Source organism: Triturus cristatus, chromosome 2_1 (assembly GCF_964204655.1).
Source record: "Triturus cristatus chromosome 2_1, aTriCri1.1, whole genome shotgun sequence".
In the NCBI taxonomy this organism is placed as follows: Eukaryota; Metazoa; Chordata; class Amphibia; order Caudata; family Salamandridae; genus Triturus; species Triturus cristatus.
The window spans coordinates 840,660,961-840,681,978 of record NC_140581.1 but is presented as its reverse complement, the minus strand read 5'-3'; the positions used below and the strand labels follow the sequence as shown (position 1 = coordinate 840,681,978).

At 41.7% G+C, this 21,018-nt stretch overlaps 1 protein-coding gene across 1 annotated transcript in view; it reads right to left on the bottom strand.

Moving 5' to 3' along the window:
* Positions 1-20,305, bottom strand: part of TUT7 (terminal uridylyl transferase 7) — a 1,376,479-nt gene extending 1,356,174 nt beyond the window's left edge. Inside the window, exon 1 of the mRNA XM_085632922.1 lies at positions 20,103-20,305. Within this exon, the coding sequence (XP_085489048.1) occupies positions 20,103-20,202 (100 nt within the window). The 5' untranslated portion in view covers positions 20,203-20,305. The remainder of the gene's footprint in view (positions 1-20,102) is intronic.
* Positions 20,306-21,018: the final 713 nt, after the last annotated feature.

Here is a 21,018-nt window from a genome sequence, read left to right as displayed (position 1 = left end):
AAAAGTTCTCTTTAAGGTCAGTGGGGAAGTTACCGAAAGTAGTACAGCCAGACCTCCACTCGCTCTCCCAGCCTTAGATGGGGTAGCTTTGGTAAAAATGGTTATAAAACCATTTACATGGAAAGGTTCTACAAGCCAAGTTTCCTGCATTAGGATCAGGTTTCGGTTCTGTATGCAATTAAGCCATGATGTATCGGACAATTTGTTTTTAGCCCCTGCAACATTCCAAGACAGACTTTGCAGTGATTCGTCTGGTTGACTACTTGCTGGATCAATACCAATAGAGTTGCTAAAAAGAATGGTGTCTTTATAGGTGCAAGGCGGCATGCCTTCTACTACTGGTGCAACTTCAATGCGAATAGAATGAGCGGAAAAGTTACATTCTGCTGGCATTATCGCAATACCATTGGAGGAAAGGAGGTTTCCTTCATCCAAAAAGGGTACATCTACACAGGTTATTTCTATAGGGCTACTCAGAGGTCTTCTCATCGGCTGAATGTCAACTGTTTGTGCTGTTTTTATATTCAGTCAATCCACCTCACTGCATCTTCTCAAAAGGTCAAACCTGTTAGGCATGGATGGAATTATTTCATTAGTAGTACGATATTGTGACTTTCTGGATTTAATATGTTGCTCAATTCTGGGTCTATAAAAGTACCCAAGGGGGACTGCAGTAATGGCAACATATTGATGTTCACTTGACCATCCTTGTTTTGTTAAAACCTCATCTAGTAAACAGGCCACAAAATCTGGATGTCGAAGATTTACAACAACACAATCCCCCTCACTGGTCTTATCCATGTTAGCCACCCAACTCACTCTCCTTAGCATTATTATTTCATGAGACAGGAGCCCAGTGCTGCAACAGGTATTAACAGCAAACCAGTGTACCACATGATTTTTCAATGATCCCCAGGTTTCTATACATGTTCTCGGGCAATTTGCGAACATTTTTTAAAATAATAACATAGGGGGTGACCTGAGAGGGGGGAGGGGGGGGCAAATTAAAAAAGACACCCTGATGCTTCTTAGGTTGTTGATAGTCCTCAGACCCAATTTTATTAATAGAGCGTTTTTGTAAACTTCCGTTTATCCCTTTATCAGCAGTTCTCAAACCAGATATGCCAGATGTTCCCACTGCGTGCTTCACGGAATGTTTGTCAGTATCCGCCTTCCCTGTTTCAGTGTCAGTTTCTTTATTTTTAATCAGGTAGAGGTTGCTTGACGGGGTCTCTACTTGGCAAGGTTTCTGGGCATGTTTTGGGGATATTTTGTTGCCTTAGGTCGGTAATCAGCTCTGTTAATTGGCAGATATCCTTTTGTATTGATTTTAATTCAGTCATAATGTGCCTCTCAATGGTGTCAATCTTCCCATGTAATTTCTTAAAGAGGGTGTCGATGCCAAGCATATTGAGAGCCGCCTGGCGCTCTCCTCCTCGTACGCGGCGTGCGCACCTTAAGGGCTACAGGGAAATGAAGTTCTGGCCCCCCTTGCAGGCATCAGCCCGAAGATGAAATTGGCAATCTGAAAGTCCTCTGCAATGCAGCCCGCTGTGGCTCAAATGAAGAAAACAAAGGTTCAAAGACTCCCCTATCTATCCGCTTTCATTGACATGAACTCAAACACCTAAAATGGCCCGCCTCATGAGCCCAGGTTAATTCCCATAGGGATTTTAGACACAACTTCAGCCCGAACCGCTGAATGGAATTACACCAAATTTGGCAGAAAGATAGATCTTGATCCAGAAAGCGTGCTTTTTGTTATCTGGAGTAAATCTGTTGAGTAGTTTTAGAGATATTTATAGAAAAACAAATGTGCATATCTAGAGGGGCGAATACTTCACGAATATTGACGATCTTGTGTAGATCCAGCACGAGGGAGCATGAAAGCTGCTCCCGCCTGTGGGGAAAGGCCTTTTAATTTGTTTTCTTGTCCACCATCAAGCGGGCAGGAAAACAGAAGAAAGGATTGCGCCCACATGCAGAGAGCAGCATTTTTAGCTGCTCCCTCGGTGCAGGAGCCATGAAGCTCCCAATGGAGGCGGGAAGCCGACAAGGACCGTGGGGGCATTGATGTTCCCCCTGCAGTCCCCAACGTTGCACTCAGGGTGCCCTCGGTGGGCTCCAGGTCACAGCATGAAGAGGCCAGGCCCCAGGAGATGGGGTCCCCGGGAATGAAATGAGACATGGGAGGGGGGGTTGGTTGGCCCCCCTGTCCCCATTGATTCTTGGCCGGGCCCCGGGGTAGCTGGGCCCCCCCCCCATCCTTCTATAAAAGACAAAGCATCGTAACTTCCTGTGCTTGGTGAAGGCAAGTCCATTTTCTCAGCAATTCCACGTTGGAAAAAATTTCTGAAATCATTGTTGGGGGTAAATCAATCATTGGTCTATTGGAGCGCAATCTGTAGTGACTGGACGAGTGGGTTCTTTCTTCTCCTTACCTGGTGAGAAAAGAGTCCATGGTTCTCCCTTTAAATTACTATGAGTGTGCATCTGTGCAAATCACTTGGAAGCTTCGCCCATTTGGCCCTGCCCACCTTAGTAATATGCAACGGTCTTCCCGCCTTTTGCCAGGATGATGGCCAGAGTAAAAAGAGGCCCCGCAGTGCGTTTCATGCCGATTTTTGTGAGGCGTTCTTGATACCCGGATATATGAAGATATCTCCACCAAACAAAGAAGTAGGAAGATTTGTGTTATCAAGATTTCTGGATGAAGATGCATGAAGAACAACCACATTGCCAAAACGCACACAAAGTCACTGGTGACATTTCCTCGTGGTCCATTACGCATCTGCAGTTTATAATATGTACTGGACATTCACCCGGGAGGTAGCACTTAGTAATTAACCGGCAGAAAGTACTCCACTTGGGTAGATATTTTGTGCAAAAGTGTGGCCCCTTGTTGGATAAAGGGGCTGGTGCGGTTCCGTTGTAGTCCAGTTACACACAGCTACTGACAACTACACAGACACTGATGCACCCACTCACACACCCACTCACAGACCTTCTCTTTAAGGCACTCTTAGACCCACTCAGACACTCACACATCCACTCACAGGCGAGCTCAGACACTCTTGCACCCAGTCAAACACCAACTAAGGCGCACATGCACCTCCTCACACAACCACTGAGACACACTCAGCCGCTCACAGACCCATTCAGAAACTCATGCACCCACTTACAGAACCACTCATACTTTCTCTTTTTAAAAATTCGAATGGGTATAAACCCAACCAAGGAAGCTTTGCCGAGTTGGATTCAGCAATGGCCAAGCACTAACTGTAGACTGTGCGGGTGATCATAAGAATCCCTATTGCATATAGTGTGTGCGTGTCCTAAACTGCTAAACATACGTTGCACCTTTTTAAAACCCCTATTTCTTAAAGACGGGGTAAGATCAGCCCGTCAGGCTCTAATCTTATATTTATCGGGCCAGTCGATTTCCATGCTATGCCAATTCATAAGGTTTTTAGCCATTGCTGAAAAACATTTTGGGTCGGCAGTCTAGGGGTTTTTCTTAATGAATGAAGTATTCATAAAAGGCATTTTTAAGGTTTTCTGACTTGCTGTATGATATAGTGTAAATTTTGTTGTTAGGGTAACCAGCTCCAAATGCGATTGTGAAAACCTTGATTTTTTTTTTAGATTTGCTTAGTGCGGATATCATAGTTTGTTTACAATAGATTTTATTGTGCATAGATCCTATGAAGTTTTAGATAATAGGTTTCAAGAAAATACTGAGATCCCACCGTGTTTACTCTGCATTTGCATTTTAATGTTACAGGTGGTGCTCATATGTACTTTATAGTTGAAGATATTGAGAAAAGTGCATGTTTACAGCTTATTTGCACAATGTGGATATTACGGATAAATCAGCACCTATGTCGTTATGGTTTTCTTACCCAAGTGATATCTTGGACACGCACTTTTTTGCTTGTTCGCACAATGGAATTTACTACGCTTAAGTTCTATAAATTGGGTCAGTCTTGGATAATAGGTGTAAATTTTGTTGCTATGGCCATCAGTTCCAAAAGTGTTTTTGTAGAAATTCTATGAATTGGCCTTTTTCGGTAACCTGAATTATAATGTATTCCATGGCATATTTGCACAATACCATCCAAAATTAATTGTTCGTATTATTTATTTTCATGTGCCATTGAAACTGAATTTATTGTGCTGGTTTTAAAAAAATAATGCTTCGATAGTTTTAACTGCAATGATTTTTGTTTATCACGCAATAAAGAATTACCAGTACCAAAAAACTCATACTTTCTCACACCCACTCACAGACCTACTCAGAGACTGATGCACCCACCCACTCACAGACTCAGACACTCATGGAGGCACTCACAAATCCCCTCTCACACCTACTCAGACATCACACGCCCACTAAGACTCTCACATTCACTTTCAAAGGTTACAGGTTACAGTTAGGAAATAAAAAAAATAAAAAAACAGAAATTCACACAAGAAAACAAAGGTTACATTGCGGTTATAGTTGGGAAATAAAATTAAAAAACAGTAGAAATTCACAAAAATAAGCCAAAGGTTACAGGGACTTTATAGTTAAGAAATGGAATTATAAAACCCTTAGAAAGTCACTGAAAAAACAAAGGTTACAGGGATGTTATAGTGAGACTCAGATTTCACTCGTACAAAACCTGTGAAATTCAGCAGTTATTGCTACCTGATCTAACTAGACTTTACACCCCTTCAATACACTGCTTATGACCTCACATTTTACATCACTCATGACATGGTCAGTGACATCACTGATGACACCTCAAATGACATCATCCAATGATTGAGTGCGTTTTCAGACTTTATAGGGCTCCTGGAACAATTTAAGGCAGTCGGGCCCAGGCTTCGATAGTGTAGCAGTCAAAAGTTAAGTTTTCGTTCAAAGTCAATTCCATATGTTTACAACTGTAAAAGAGGTGCAAGGCCTACTGAAAAAAGTACAAAGTTGAAGGCGGCTCTCTTCCATTGTTTTTTCAGTGTTTCTTCCTTGTGACTGTGAGAAATCTGTTATCCTTTTCCCTCTTTCTCCATTTTGCGGATCAGTTTAAGGGAGCAAGGGGGGGGGGGGGTTCTCCCTCTGGAGTGTAGCTTGGTGCATCTCCCAAGAAAAGTTAGGGATATCAGGGGGTATTGTGGGCAATTCCCCCTTTCAAGGTGGGTTGGTTTTACACCTATGGTTTGGGATTGCAGGAAAGAGGGACACTGGAGGATGCAAAAAACTAAGCGAGCAGATAAATCAAGGAAAAGATTATCTTTGGGTACATTGAAGGCAGAAGGGCTATATTAGTGGATAGGACTGGAGCAGCCCATTTAGATCCTCAGGTTGTAAGTGGCAATGAACCAGCTATGGCAAGAGGTTTTGCGATTTCTTAATGGTTTGTAATGTTAGGGTGACTTTGTGTGAATTGATATATCACAAAAGAGATTAGTTTGTAACACACAGAAGGTAGGAAGGCTATATTAGCTTTCGTGTCTAAAGCAGTCTGTTTGGGTTTTCAGTTAGTTAGATGCAGTGGGGGGTTAGGGCAATAAAAGTTGCATTTGCTTAATGGTCCTTGATGTTAGGGTAATCTCATGCAATGTCAATATGGTTTTAAATAGGTTGAAATATGGACTATATTGAATTGGTTGTCCGCATTAAACCTAAAAATAATCTTCTTAGAAGACACCTATTTCAGAGATAATAGTCTCAAGATTACTATACCAAAGAAGTACTTGCAAGCAAACTTTGTATCAGCCAGGTTGGCCAAGCATGGAGTAGAAATATATCTAGATAGATCTATAGATTGGGAGGTGAAAGAAGTAATAAGGGATAAATAGGGGAGATGGATTTGCCTGAAGGTGCAGGTTCAATCTTGTTCCCTTAATTTAGTGAACTATTATGACCCAATATTAGACGATGTGAGTCCCCTGCGAAATCTATACAATATAGTTATGGGGACTGAAGGACTTATGATTTTAACTTTAGTCAAGACTTGAAGTGAGATACATCGAGCAAGACCAAAAGGCAATTAAAACCCCAAACTGTCTCAATCCTTGCTGTAATTAAATCAGATTTCAATCTGGAGGATCTTTGGCTAGTTGATCATCCAGGTAAGACGCAATATACGTGTTTCTCTCAACAATTTAAAACTCCATCGCGACTCGATTATTTTTTAGTGACTCAGACTCTTTGTTGGAGGAGCATGGATATATTGGCCAATGTGCTATTGGATCATTCTATCATATGTATTTATTTCAAGTTTGAAGAGTCACATTTTATAAGATAAAGGTGTCTGTTTAACAAAACTCTACTGACAAATCAGGCTTGGCTGATGGAGATGCATATATTTATCAGGGAGTTCTTATAATTAAATCAAAATTCGGCCTCAGGCTTTTCAGTATGGGAGGCCTTCAAGGCACGGTTTCGCAGCAAGACGACTGTGTACAAGTCAAAACAGAATAAAGTGCGTAGCGCTCGAATACAAGAACTACAGTTGGGAGTCGATAAGGCTCGAGATGGCATTTGCAGGTCAAGTTTGGATGAATGTGCAAAGATAAAAGAGCAGCTTACAATGGCTAATCATAATATATTAGAGACTTCTTCACTTTTGAGGAAATAATTCGAGGACCTTTCAGAAAGTGCAATATGAGGAAAGCCAGTTGATAGGTAGGCTCTTCGCCTGGCCCACATGGATAACATTGGATTCGCAAAAAATTTCAAAAATTGAAAATCTTTTTTGTAGTGCAGTTCAGACAGATGGTAAAGCAAATCACAGAAATATTTCTCCACCACTATGAGAATGTATATGAAAGAGCTCAGGCAGTTCCCATAGCAAGTTGTTTAGCTCAATCAGGCTTCCGCTAGTTTCAATTGATCAAACACAAAATCTATTAGGAGCCTATCTCAGAGCAAGAAGTGGAAGCAGCCTTGCAAAAAATGCCTAATGCTAAAGCATGCAGCAGCGATGGATTACCGTCTGAGGTGTATAAATTATTCTCAAAAGAACTGCTCCCAATACTGCATGAATTGTTTAATTTAATTAGAGAAGGAATGGCTATCCCATCCACCTTTAAAGAGTTGGCAATAGCTTTTATTTAAAAAAAAAAAAAAAAAGATAAATCACCTCTGAACGTGACTTCTTATCGCCCAACAAACCAGCTTAACATGGATTACAAGCGGTTTGCAAAAGTATGGGCATCGTGAATCATTACTATGGGGCACACGCTGGACCAGAATGATTTTTTGCCTAATAGATTGATGGCGGCAAATACTCATATTTTGATCCAGGCAACAGATTTTTTTTCTAACCGGCAAGAAGCCGCCGCAATTGTAATGTTTGACACTGAAAAGGCAGCCGATTAGGTCAAATGGGATGCTTTTTTTTTTTTTCTGTTTGCTTTGGATAGATTTGAGTTTCCAGATTTATTTGTTAAAATGCTTCGAAATGTACATCAGGGCACATAGGCTCGCATTATTATAAAGACAAAAGTTGGATCAGTCAAAATCAATAGAGGCCCCCGTCAGGGGTGTCCGATGTCACCCATCGTCTTTTCTTTGTTTATGGAGCCCTTGGCAGCCAGAATCCATAGTGCCGAATCCATCAGGAATGCCCAAGATCAAGCTGTTCCCGGACAATATGATTCTATACTTAAAAGTAGGTAGGGCAAATATTGAAGGGGCCATAAATACAATCCAGGAATATACAAGGATAGGGGGATACAAGATCAACTAAAATAAAACAAGAGTCCCTTTTATTCAATGCTCCACTTATGGTATTAACCCCCGGATTTGCAGCACCAGTATAACATGCAAAGCCCAATTCGTTAACTTGGGGTTTATGTAACAAATATTCCGAATTGTTTCAGTTGAATTATAAAACTAAGCTAGATAAGGTCAAAACCTTATTGGCCAGATGGACACATCTACCACTGTCCTTGATTGGTAAAGTTTCTCTAATCAAAATATCTATTTTGCCTTTATTCTTATTTATGTTCTCTAATTTTCCCTTTAAAATGAATAATGTGTTTTTTTTTAAAGAAATCTCTTATAATTAAACTTGTGTGGAATGGTAAAACATTGAGGGTAAAATATTCCATTCTCTAACTAATAGGGATCAGGGTAGCCTGGCCTTGCCCGATTTCTTTTCTTATGATGAGACCACCAGGTTGGATATTGCAGTTCGCAAGGGGAAGAACTCTGGTGGGCATGATAATTTCCTATTAGCCAAAATGGTTCAAGAATAAGAGACTTACCAGCTTTCCTAAAGATGGCCAAGCTACCCAAAAGGACAAGGTACAAAATTCTAGCTGAAATAGAAAATGGCTTAAAGGGTTTCTTTAAAGCAAGACAGGTGCCGGGCTACCATAGGTTCGTACAGCTACAGGACTGTAAAGTTTTAGGTTTAGATGTTTCGAAATCAGGGCTTAATTTCTGGAATTCTCAGGGGTATCGAGCGTTGGGCGATTTTTATGGCGGAAACCGACTTAACTTGGGGGGAAAAGCAACAATGCCTCGGGACAGGGTGCCATTGGTACTGGCACAGCTTTTTGCAAGTGTTAGGATTTTTTTGAATTATCAAGAGATGAGTGAATAGACTGAGGCGCTTATCAACTTATTTGCAAAAACTGAGCTAACGGGATGTCGGGTGACTATTGGTAAATGAGAGCATATTTACTTGGTGGTGTACAAATCTCTTAGAGCAGCCAATTTTGAAAGAATGGGATCCTCTCAAGGTGGATGGCATATTATATACCACACACAATACATAAAATGTTTACGACTATCCTTAACCAGTGTTTTAGGTGTGCATAATAGGACACTGGGGACTAATTACATACTTTTTTTCTCTGCCCCAAATTGTCTCAGTTTTGGAAGAATGTATTTCAAATTTTAAGTGAATATTTACAGGTCATAAATACACCTGAAGCTATAGTCGCTTTATTCAGGGCATCTTATGTGACTTGGAAACTAAAACAAATATATACAATATTTTAGATCAGCCGCTGTATCTGTTGCCAGATCCCCGATACTTCAATATTGGAGGTCAATTAATGTTCCAACTGTCAAAATTTGGCTTGATAAATTAAAGAGGACCAGAGCCTTTGAGGAGGCTTATACCCGACGGAGTGAAAATATCAAGAGATATTTTGTCATTTGGGCACCGCTAGCCGCCCTAGATAATAGGACCTAGATATGCACTTTAGTAAGTCTATTAAGCAGGAGATGGTTATACATATTTTAAAATATGGTTTTAGCTTGATGTGGTTTTTATTCAAATGGTATCTTTGCACTTTTGCACTTGTTTCTACGTTTCCTTCATGTAGGATATTTTAAATAAAAATAGGCATAGTCACTACCAAGGGTAAAGAAATTGTTAGAGCAATACATGAGTTAGTAGATACAGGCATATTATGAATTAATGTATGGTATCAGATAAGGTTAAAGACTTCACTTAGTTACACCTAGCTACTTGGCTACATTATAACCCTTATGTAGCACCAACCTATCCTGCTTTTTTAACCTGGCAGGGGAGTCTATACCTACGATACCTCCACTGGCTGCCCGTCGAGAAGAGGGTCACCTTCAAACTCCTCTCCCACACCTACAAATCCCTCAACAACATTGGACCCAAATACCTCAACGAGAGAATATCCTTACACATACCCATGAGGAACCTCCAATCAGCCAACATCGCCCTGGCAGAGGTCCCCCGCATCCGCAGAAACAGAATAGGCGAAAACCTGGAATGAGCTCCCGGTGAACATCAGACGCTCCCCGACCCTGCACACGTTCAGGAAGGACCTCAAGACCAGGCTCTTCGACTGATCCGGAGCTGCTCCCCCCACCCTCCTCCCCAGCACCTTGAGACCTTCACGGGTGAGTAGTGAGCTTTATAAACCCCCGATTGATTGATTCATTGAAAGGGTGATTTGACATAAACCAGTCAGTTTTAGCTCACTTCATCGCACACATCACAAAACACCCCACCTAACCACCCTGGCACTCATCAAACAGCAGTAAAACAAAAAGATCTCTGCTAAAGTGGCCCTTTGGAGGGACTCGTAGAGAACTGCAGCGCCATCCTGACAAGGAGCAACCACCAGATGATGAAGAATGACATCCCTAGGGGTGTGTGAGGGCAACAAGACAGTCCTGGTGACTGACCCTAAAGTCCTGTCTAAAACCTTGATATCTCTTTCGTGTCTCTCTACATTAGGAACAGTTAACCCCATTTGATTTGATTATAGTTTCAGAGCACAGGTAGCGGCCCTTTATTTGCTCCTAGTCCCCCCCCTCTTCTTCCTTTGATAATACATAATCTTTTAGCACCACATTACCCCCATAAGGCAACAATTTCTTTTATTTGTCTCTTCTTATATATCCAAGTTTACCTCTTGTTTAACAAGACTCACAACCCAATTTACACATGTGCGAGATAAGATTTACTGACAGGGCAGCCAATAATATAGTAATCCTTATTAAAAATGTCCACTATGTCCAAGGTTTCTTAATAAAATGTAAACTGAATAGCTGTTTCGAATGGAGAAAACGACCCTTATCGTTATACCATTCAAATCTGTAAAATACCATGAGGCAATTTGAAAATCCATATTAAAACATAATTTGATACCCTTTTCCTATGCTGCAGGAGTTTAATGCAATCCATAATCAGTCCCAACCTTACACTTACCGCATTTACCCCTTTCATGTTTTCTCTTCTTAATAATGGACCAGACAACAGGCAACTTGTCCCTTTGGATGACTGTCCTACTGTCATGTGCTTATTGTTTTCTAAGCCTCTCAAGGTAACAATATTTCATTTTGAAGGAAAGGTATAAATACCTATAATTTTCAATGCCTAACATTTAGCTATAGATGTATGACCAAAACTAATTTTACAAACTGTGGGTTTTAATTTCTAAGCTAACAAAGTCAGAAGAAATATTTAACCTGAGACTGGATATTGTTTAAATAGTTTGAAATATTTTTTCTATTGAGGCACAATTCAGCATCTGAAAATAAATTACCAAAACTTTAGGTAGCACAATTCTCAAAGCAATATGCACTAAAGAGTGATATGAATCAGAAGACCTAACAGCTGATAGGTAGACACTTTATGGAAGCAGTAGATGCCAATTCACACTAAGAGGAGAGCATGAGCACCAAAGCATCCTCTCTTTAGAAAAATACAACAAACAATTGGTTTACTGAGGCAAAATGAGCATTTAAAACACCAAACGAACGCATTTGCCCCATTTCTTTTGCACGCCATCATAAGTAATAAAGCACAGATTAGCTTAGGGCAGATCACTCTGGGGGTAACAAAGAAGGCAAAACTCGAATTGACACTAATCAAGCATATCACTCAGATCACTTTATTTATTCTATATTAGGCAGTGATGGAGCAAGGACTCGTAAAAAAAGAGACTTGCTCGGATGCAATCCTCTCACATAACTCGTAACACTGTATTAATAATGTATTGTGTAAATTAATATCCGTCCATCACCACCCCCTTTTGTACCGCTTTGTTCGCCATAAGTTGGCAGGGTATGCTCAGACGTTGAGTCCCTTGCTCACTTTGCCACTGGATTCAAGCAAGCCTGGCTGAAGACGGCTGAAATGCCAGAAACCGGTCCTAGGAAGCTTGTTTCCGGTCCAGGGAAGGCATGGATTGGCAGTTCGGGCTGGACTGTTCCCATGAGGCACAGGGTCAGACTGATTTGCATATGGCCATGTCTGAACTGGGGTGGCAGAGTGAGCTAAAGAACAGTGATGGATCAAACCCAGATCTGTTGACTGGGTGCGAGTGTTTGATTGGTTCTGATGCTCCGTCCATCACCACCCCCTTTTGTACCGTAAATTAATATGCACCTCATTACATATTTTAGCAAGATGAAGCTTGCTTACATGTTTTATTAACAAGTAACCCGAGTGAAATTTAAAAATGGCTGCTAACGCGGGAAACTGTACTGCGCTTGCGTCAACTGCATCTACACAGAATGACGAGTCTTTGCTTGGAGGGAAATTCCTAAACCTGCGCAGTCGCTGTAAAAATGGCCGCTTGAAAGCTCAAATGCTAAGCATCAGCTTTGCTGAAACTAAAACAAGCTATTTTACTAAGTGCTAATGCGGGGAGAGCTTTTATGAGTCAATGGGATTAGAGTAGAGATAGGTGGTATACAGTGAAATCATTTTATTTTGAAATTAATATGTTTCTTTTTGACCTCTCTACTAGTTCGTATTTGGGCCTCCGAGAGAGATTGAAACCTGTATTACATGTGACTTTCACGCAGGCGCAGTAATAACAAGCCAGGAAGCCATGATGTTGAGTTTTAAACCCGTCCAAGGCCATCATTGTTACATGTCCTGGGAACCTGCTGGACATCCTGCATATTAAACAGACAACTGTTAAATGTATTCATTTTTATTGATAAAGATGTGAAATGCGGGTGGGAAATAAAGCTTGGGAATAGGAATTAAGGGGCGGGAACATTAAACAAAGAACCAAAGAAATGTATTAAAACTTAGCATGGTGTGATGATCATCCCCTTTTGCCTGTCCAATCAGAATTAGGAGTTTCATAAAGTTGAAACATTAATGGGTGGTACATTCATTAGAAAGGTATAATTGAGGTAGTTTAGTTGGTTAGTTTCGGCTTGTGATGCTGAGATTGCTGAGATACCGGGATGCGGTCCGAGAGCTGAGCGAATGCTGAAGAAGAATCGATTTGCAGAAAGAATTTAAGCCAATTAAATAAGAAGAACATCACGGAAGAATCGAGGAGGAAGTTAGTGTCAGAGAGGTGAGACGCAGGCGTCGGATCTAGAAGAGGTCATCTATCCTGTCCTGAGGTATTCGTCACCTGTTCTTTCCCAGGGGACCCTTCCAGCTCCTTGGCCAAGGGGTTGGTTTCCACACCATTCTTGGTAACTATAGCTCTATGTAGTATGTCATTGTACTGCTCTCTCTATCCTCTCTTTTCTGAATACTGTTGTTGTGAAACTTCGTTATGATATAGGTGACTGATTATTGAAATAATTGACCTTTCCACCTTGGAGAAACGAGTTCGTACTGTATTTTTGGTATTGGTTCACATGAATTTAACTAGATAAAACATTTAAACCTTTCCTGAGTCTGTGGTTATTTCAGAAATAATAAGGAAATAGAATTCTATGTCATTTCACCATCAACTAGTTCCAACTAATAGGTCCATTGACCAGAAGAAAGAACTTTTTGATCAGTGAAAGATTAGTTAAATTTTGACACGTAACTAATCTCATAAAAAGGCATTTATAAAATTGACCCCCAGCGGTATTTACTAGCCTATGTGAATGTGTGTTTATGGGCCCAGGTGAGTATATGGTGTTTGAGTACCTGAGGTTGGTAACCCGCTGGATCAGCAGTAAAGGCAAGACACTGAATGAAACATCCTTAAAGGTCAATGAAATTAAATGTATTCATCAACAACCGCAGGAAGATAGATACATCAAATCAATGTGACATAGTAGTTCCCAAATACCCCAGCCAGATCGGAACATATGTGTGTTCCATGATGCAGCTCTATGAAACTCAACAGACATCATGGCACACAGATATGTAAGACACAAGACAATTTAATGTGTAAAGAGAGAGAATGTATTTGTGATTTTCAGGTCGAGCATTCGAGACCTCTTGTACATACTTTAATATATACTTATATGTGTATGTACTTTACTGCAGGGGTGTGGAATTTAATAAAATACCTACTTGTCCATGGGGCAGGTTGCTTCATAAATCTACTTGTCCCTTTTGTGCCATGTGGTGCTGCAACAATTTACGGCAGCAAACTCATTATATAAGAGTTCTGATATAGCCTCTCCAATTATGCCAGGGCTCGTACCATAGTAGGGTTTGAATACTAGCAATTCCCTTATGTTGCTACGTTTCTGCAGGTCTACATACTGGGGCTGAAGGTAGTGGTAAGCAATAGTTCAAGTGTCAGAATGCTCTTTTGAGTCCGTGCAAACCTTCTAACTTGCATGTTTTAAGGGTTTTCACCAACTCCTGACAGTGGCAGACATAAAACTTTTTCCAGGATTGGGAAAAAAGCGGTTGGAGGAAAAGTGAACTTAAAACATTCAGGATTTTCACATGAGCAAATCTACACATGCACATTTGCTCATGCTAAAATGCAGTTCACAAATATTTTCTAGGAGTACTATTTCTAGGCCTACTTCTGTAAATTCTTGTGAATTCACAGAACCTGTATATATGCAAGTATATACACACCTTTGAGGCACAAATGAGCCTTGGCGTTAATCATGACCTTTTGTGTTTAAGAAAATTCTGTCTCTCTCTCTCTCTCAGTACATCAGCTGGCTTCACTGTGAGTGACAGTATTCTGCTCTTTTACAAGGAGGATATTGGCACACAAAGTAGTTTTGTTCAGTGCCCGGAACTGCTGTGGCAATGTGTGCTTTTTGAGACCAAAAACAATTTTTGCTTTTGCCAATGCTTGTTAGAATGGTGAGGGCCCAGCAGCTCCCACACCGATAAGGTTTTACGAAAACCATGCCTAAACAAGTCACGCTTTGACAAAACCAAAAGACTGACCACCAATTTCTGACCCACTGGCCTTGCCAATGCTTGTTTATTTTTGTTTCCCATAATCGTATTTAAACTGGTTACACTGATTTTCCGTTATGAATATTTTAGAGAAATGCAAGCATACATCAACATGTTACTAAAGATGCTGCAAAGATATGGTACCTAAAATCTTACAGTAGTTGGCAAAATGTTTTTTTCCCTTTCATTTTTTGGTGAACATTTTATTTTGGAAGCAAAGAATCATCACTCTTGCTTTCAAGCTACTGCAAATATTTGCATATAATCAGAGAGCATTCTGGGAGCATTATACATAGCCTCATATTAATAAACTTTGAAAATGTGTGTGCACATTTATACTGGAACCACCGTCAGTAGTGCAGGCCAAGCTTACAACATTTACTTTTAGTGCACACCCTAATAATAAAGGCTTTGCATTAATGAACCATAAATACAAGTTTGAACAGAATGAACACAAAGACACACAAATTACCTCAACTGCAGACAGTGCCCTTCCCCAATCCATAATGTGGTACTGCAAACTGACAGCCAAAGCGTTTGTGCTGCAGGGGGTTGGTCCTACTGGTCCCAAGGACAAAATACACATGAAAACTTGTTGTCCATGACCTCAAAAAAAATGTCCCGGGCGTCGGGCTATAGGAATTTCACATCCCTGTCACCACTGTGCCTCCTCTGCCCCACTGCACCAAAGATCATAGTTCCTATATTTTTTCACTGACGGAGAGCGTTTAAATTAAAGTTACTTAAGAACTATTCAGCTGACTGGACAAAGGGCATGCACACAAGTTCACTCGAACCTGGGCAAGGCAGAGAAGGGAGGTAGGCAACATTGAGAAGTGTGTATGTGGTATTTGTATAGCACAAACCTAGCCAAAAGGCAGTGGAGCACTATACAGGGTCAAAGGCTAGCATAAAGTCTACAAGATATAAGAGAGGTAGTTGGTTTGTGGATTGTTAATGCATTGTGATATGCATGAGGAATAATGCAAAAACATAGGAGATGCTAAATTTCTGGGGCTAGGGAGGGACACAGACATCCTTGGGGAAGGGGCATGGCTTGGCTCTCAGAGCCAAAGTACGAGCTGAGCCATCGAAAGCTGTAAAATAGGCATCAAATGTCATGCAAAAATATGATAAAGCCTTAATTGTGGAGAGGTGTGGCTCACTGGTTAGAGGCGGCAGACCCGTAAGCAGAGGATGGCCCGGGACCAGGGTTCGATTCCCGACGCGGCAGGGTCGTGGACCAGGGTCAGCGGGCTCGATAATTCTCGCCTCGGCGCCTACTCCAGTCAGGGACCACACTCGGCAACTCTGGGCATTAGCTTGCCTCATCTTCACAACGGCCCCCCCAGACCGCCGGGGATGCTTGGTCGCACCTTCGAGATACCCATTAGGGACCATCTCTCAGGGTGAGCCAGGACGGGTTCCCCAGCGGTCGAAGCGCGGAGATACTCCTCCGGGAGTCGATTCTAGCGCTATATAAACCCACAATTAAATTAAATTAAATTAAATTGGCAAAAAAATGTACTTTTCAACATTCCTCAGTGTATCAATTAAGTGCATACGATTATATCACTGACCTCAATGACATTTATTGTAGAAAGTGATATTTTTTTGAAAGCGTGAAATGTTCAAGAATACCCCTTTGTCCTGACATTTCCACGAGATACTGAAGACATGCAAGTTTATCATCTTCTCTTTATATAGCCAATGTTGTTCAAAAACGTGTAGCAATATTTTTTATAACTACATACAAGTGAGATTTCTGTAGAGTGCAGACCCTGAAAATTTCTTCAATGTAATCTCAAACTGGATGCTTAAGGAAAATGATACATACCGAAGTAATCTGTGATGGGGTGTGGATCACCCAACTTGGTCAAGTAGGCAAACTGGGATCCTAGCACAAGAATGTAGATTGTGCAGCTCAGTGACTGTAGGGGTACATCTTTCTCTCTTGCGATTAACACCAAAGGTCAATGCTTTCTGTTCAGTGATTCGATTATTGCTATTCAAGTTTGTTGGTAATTGTATTTGGATTTATATAGCACTTACTACCCTCGACGATGCGAAGCGCTTTACGGCGAGCAGCACACTACTCCAAAAACCCAAGGTTTCCAGGTAATCTAGTGGTTATTGCGATTAATCGTGTGCTATCAAGATAAATTATTAACAGGTAGGTATACTCATTCGGTGCGAATTAGGACGCGGCAGACAGGGATGGTGCTGCCAAAGAACGTACTCTTGCCTATGTGCTCATGGTTCTTGAACGGACGCGCAGAGCCTTTGATTGAAAATGAACATTACTCTTCAAGTTTCTAACAATTACTGAAAACGTACAAGTGGATCGCGGACAGCTGTTGGGAGGACACGTGAAAGCACGCAACAAAACGTGATTAGTTCCCTAATTTGCCTTGTACATGGAATTGGATTTTAATACAAGAGTTGCGGTGCCCTGAAGAAGGCCCTTGTGTAAGGGCGAAACACATTGGCTGCATCGTACTGAATAATCAAATGTGAAAAAAAAAGAAAAAAAATGAAGTTACAGTTTGTCTATCAAAACTGAGAATTAGGGACTAAACTGCATACTACATGAATGTTGGACTGATACTAAAACAGGTTCGATTTGGAAGTGTGTTGCCTCTCGTCCTTTGGGATTATTTGTATTCGATTTGTGGCCATGTGGCAGCTGGTCATTTGAGGTGAGCAACGCTGATATAAAGGAATTTCAGTTTTCAGAGTGACTAAAGTGGGTGGTGCAGTAAGTTATCTAACCTAGTTCCCGCTATTTTCTCAGGTATACTCATTAGTGGAGGCTATGTGATTTCAGGTGAACGGTTAGGGAGATTGATAGGCTGGTGGGGATTAGGAAAGGTTAGTTTACAGGGACAGGGTTTTTTTTTAAAGAGAAGAGTTTGTGATGGATTAAATGAGGTATCATACAAATGCAGAATTGTCAATAAGAAGGATTGAGGCATTCAGGCATGAGACTGTGTGGAGGCTATTCTAAGAAATAGATGTTATACAGAGAAAGACTGGTAAGAAGAGGGTCACTGAAAAAAGGAGAAGAATCAAATGGGAGTATGACATGGTTAATTTTCAATGCAGGATTTAGGAGTATAGTGAGAGATGGCTTTCTGAGTTAGCAAGCAATAGGAGAATATAAGCTCTAAAAAAACAGAAACGTTACACATTGTGCTCCATATCCGGGGCAGAGATGTATGTCTTTTGTTGTGGAATATATTTGGATGCAATAACCGAAAGATCAGAGAGGAGCCAAAATACCAGTTGAGTGTTACGCAATGGGAATTATGGATATTGTTTACATGTTAAAGCCACGTTCTTAATTACATAGACCGTGTCCCATATAGAGACCCACAACTTTTTACATCCCACTTAAAGCCCTGGCATTTAACACTTCCTTGCTTGTTGGTGCAGAGTGGCCCCAACATCATATGTATCACTCTGAGCCAGTAGTAGCTGTTTATACAAAAGCAAGTTGCATTCTAAAAACTTGTAGTATTGCATTAACGAAGGGAGAAATATCCCAGGATGGAAAGTGCTGCCGCACAAAAAAACAGTACTTGTTGCATGTTTCAAGCACAATATAGTCAACAAGCAGAATGACTACGTCAGAACTGGCCTTCCTTTCTATAGCCACCTGCAAGGTACTTTCAAATTATCCCTAAAAATGAGGTATTGAGAGTTTCAGCCCCTTACTTGCAAAGTGGTCTGGGCTGAAAGACAGGCAGTGCTTGAATTGCCCACACAAAACACGGAGCTGGAAAATTCACCTGCAATTCGCACTTATCATGTGAATAGAAACATAAGAATAAAAATCCCATAATGTACCAGGTGATCAAAAGACAGCCAAGGGCTGGACAGTGCATGTGACGACATGGAGTGTTGGTGGTCACCCTACAAATAATGGGCCCCCTAGGGGTAACATTGGGTCACACTTCCAGCCAGCCCTCCCTTTCTGCAGCACCATTCTGGGACATGCAGGTCTGGACAGCATTGAGGGTCCAACCTCCCCAAGGCCAGTGGTGACAGTGGAGCCCTGTGGCACAAAGGGGGTCACACTCACCATCGAGTAGTGGCCTGCGCAGGGCTACAGCATTAGAGGACGTCCATGCGGAGGCCGGAGCCCTGTGTCTACGGTGGAGATGGCGCGGACAGGTGCTTGGGCCCGGCACCAAGCCTCAGTGACAGAATTCAATAAATACACTTATCACACTACAACCCAACTGACAATACATATAAGCATATATACATGAGTGAACTCATACGATTCAAAGGTGCGCTTATCAGTTTCAGTATTTCCAAGGGCATTGAAGATCAAATGCAGAACATGCCTATCTAAAATTATGCTACACTTGCGTCTTCTTGAAGAGCTGTAACCCAAAGCGCAAAAGCAGAGGGGACTCCACATCCTCTTTGTTTTTGTTAATTATTTAATTATGGTGGCTGAGGTGCTAAGCAACTCCTAACTCGTATTTTTCATCAAGTCAGTCAAGCCAGCAAGGACATTAACATAAAATAGCATCGAATGCCTTCCATTACTGTGATGGTGTGCCAACAGAAGGATTTTAGGAGAGTTCAACACCTTAATGACTGCAATCAAATAACAAAACAAATAGGTACTGTGTTCCCACAGAGTTTGTTACTCAGGTTACAGCGCTTCAAGGTGAGTACATGTGCAAAATGGCTTCAGCAAAAGGTGTTCTCTGCTACTTCAGTTTCCTCTTAAATATCTGAGGTAGATATTGTCCACTGCATCCCCCCAAACTCTAAAATATTGGGGACGGGGGTATAAATCCCTCCTGTTCCCCACGGTTCCTACACCCAGGTGCATGAGTAATGAATGTGCTTGAAAAATGGCTTTTGGGTCTGAATGGGCAAGTTCAGCAGTACAGGGACAAGATTGTAAAAACAAAAACAAACAGCGCATGCCATTGACACAAAGGTAGGACTAAAACGTTGCTGCTGCTGTGGGACACTGAATAACTTAACTGACAGCGCTCAGAAAACGGATGACAAAGGGCATTAATGTTCTAAGTTTGGTATGTTGTGTTAACAGCACTGGTTCACTGTATATGTACAACTTATATTGCGGTTTGAGGCATCTTTAGATAATTATGCATGGGTACACAATAAGACTTGTCTCCATTTGTGCGTAGGTCCACCTCTCTGAAAACCGGAACAAGTGGTGTATTTAAATACATTTGCCGGTACAGACACTGAAAAAGCGTGACTGCTCTGGCAAATTCAGGACGGTATACTTAGGCTAACACGCTGATCTTTCTGCACTCTTCCCAGGCACATATCCAAGACGGGAACTGTATACGGGCGGGGGTAACCACGGCGTGTGTCATCTGTGCACTAAAACCAAGGAGAGCAAAGCTCTGGGCACAGTGCGGACAGGGGTCAGAGCTCCTCGCAATCCAGGAAACGGCGACAGGGCTTAAATGATTTTTAAGACTAATAAATCCCTACCGTGGCTTAGAGGGGTGTCGGGACCGGGCTCGCTGGTGCCGCTGTCCCCTGGTGGACAAACGGGATGCGGGGCCGAGCTGTCGGTATTCTGTACATCCATTTCCTGAGTCCCCTCTGTGTTCGTGACGGAAATGACGCCTGCTCAGCACCGCGTACCGGCTTGCTGCAACGACGTATCGCCACGTGACCCGGAGAGCTGGGCGGACTGACGTCAGGGCTCGAGAAAACTTTTACCGGCCGGCCTGGGGCACGTGAAGGTGGTTCTACTATTATGTGGGTGTGGGTAAAAGATGAGGATCACCTTTGGAATGAAGGGTGTGCTGACCCATTACTACCGTGACACGAGAGAATCCAACAGTCTAGACTCAACCGTGGATTCAAACACAGCGAGTGCGAGACTTCTCGCCCTCTGTGAGTATGGTTCAGAACTATTGGTTCTGTACACTACACAAAGTGTTATCCTGCCTCATGCCTCGGCGCCTCGCAGACGTCCAAGATAAACAAAGCACACGTGCTTCCGGGCAGAGAATGCCGCTTTGGTAAACGCAAACCTAGTTCTCATCTTTTTATTTTTATTTATTTAATGCGCTTTTATATTGCGCGAACTTTACCCGAAGGTGTCACAAAGACTTTCATGCATTCTGTGGGAATACATAGTTCTTGTGGTTTGAACCAATCGAAAACAGGCTAGTAGAAACATTTTACTACCGAAAGCATTTGAGTATTCTCTCAGGCTAGTAATACATTGAGATTCAGTAATTTTCGCATTCTTAGCTGCACAGTGAAGGCGATACATTGTTTTAGTATGAGCCTCGTACAATGATAAGTGTCCTTGATTTGGTACAATGAGAAAACTTTTCTGAGAACATTGTCTGCCTAGTCATGTAAACACTAACAATTCTGTAGTGCAAAAGAT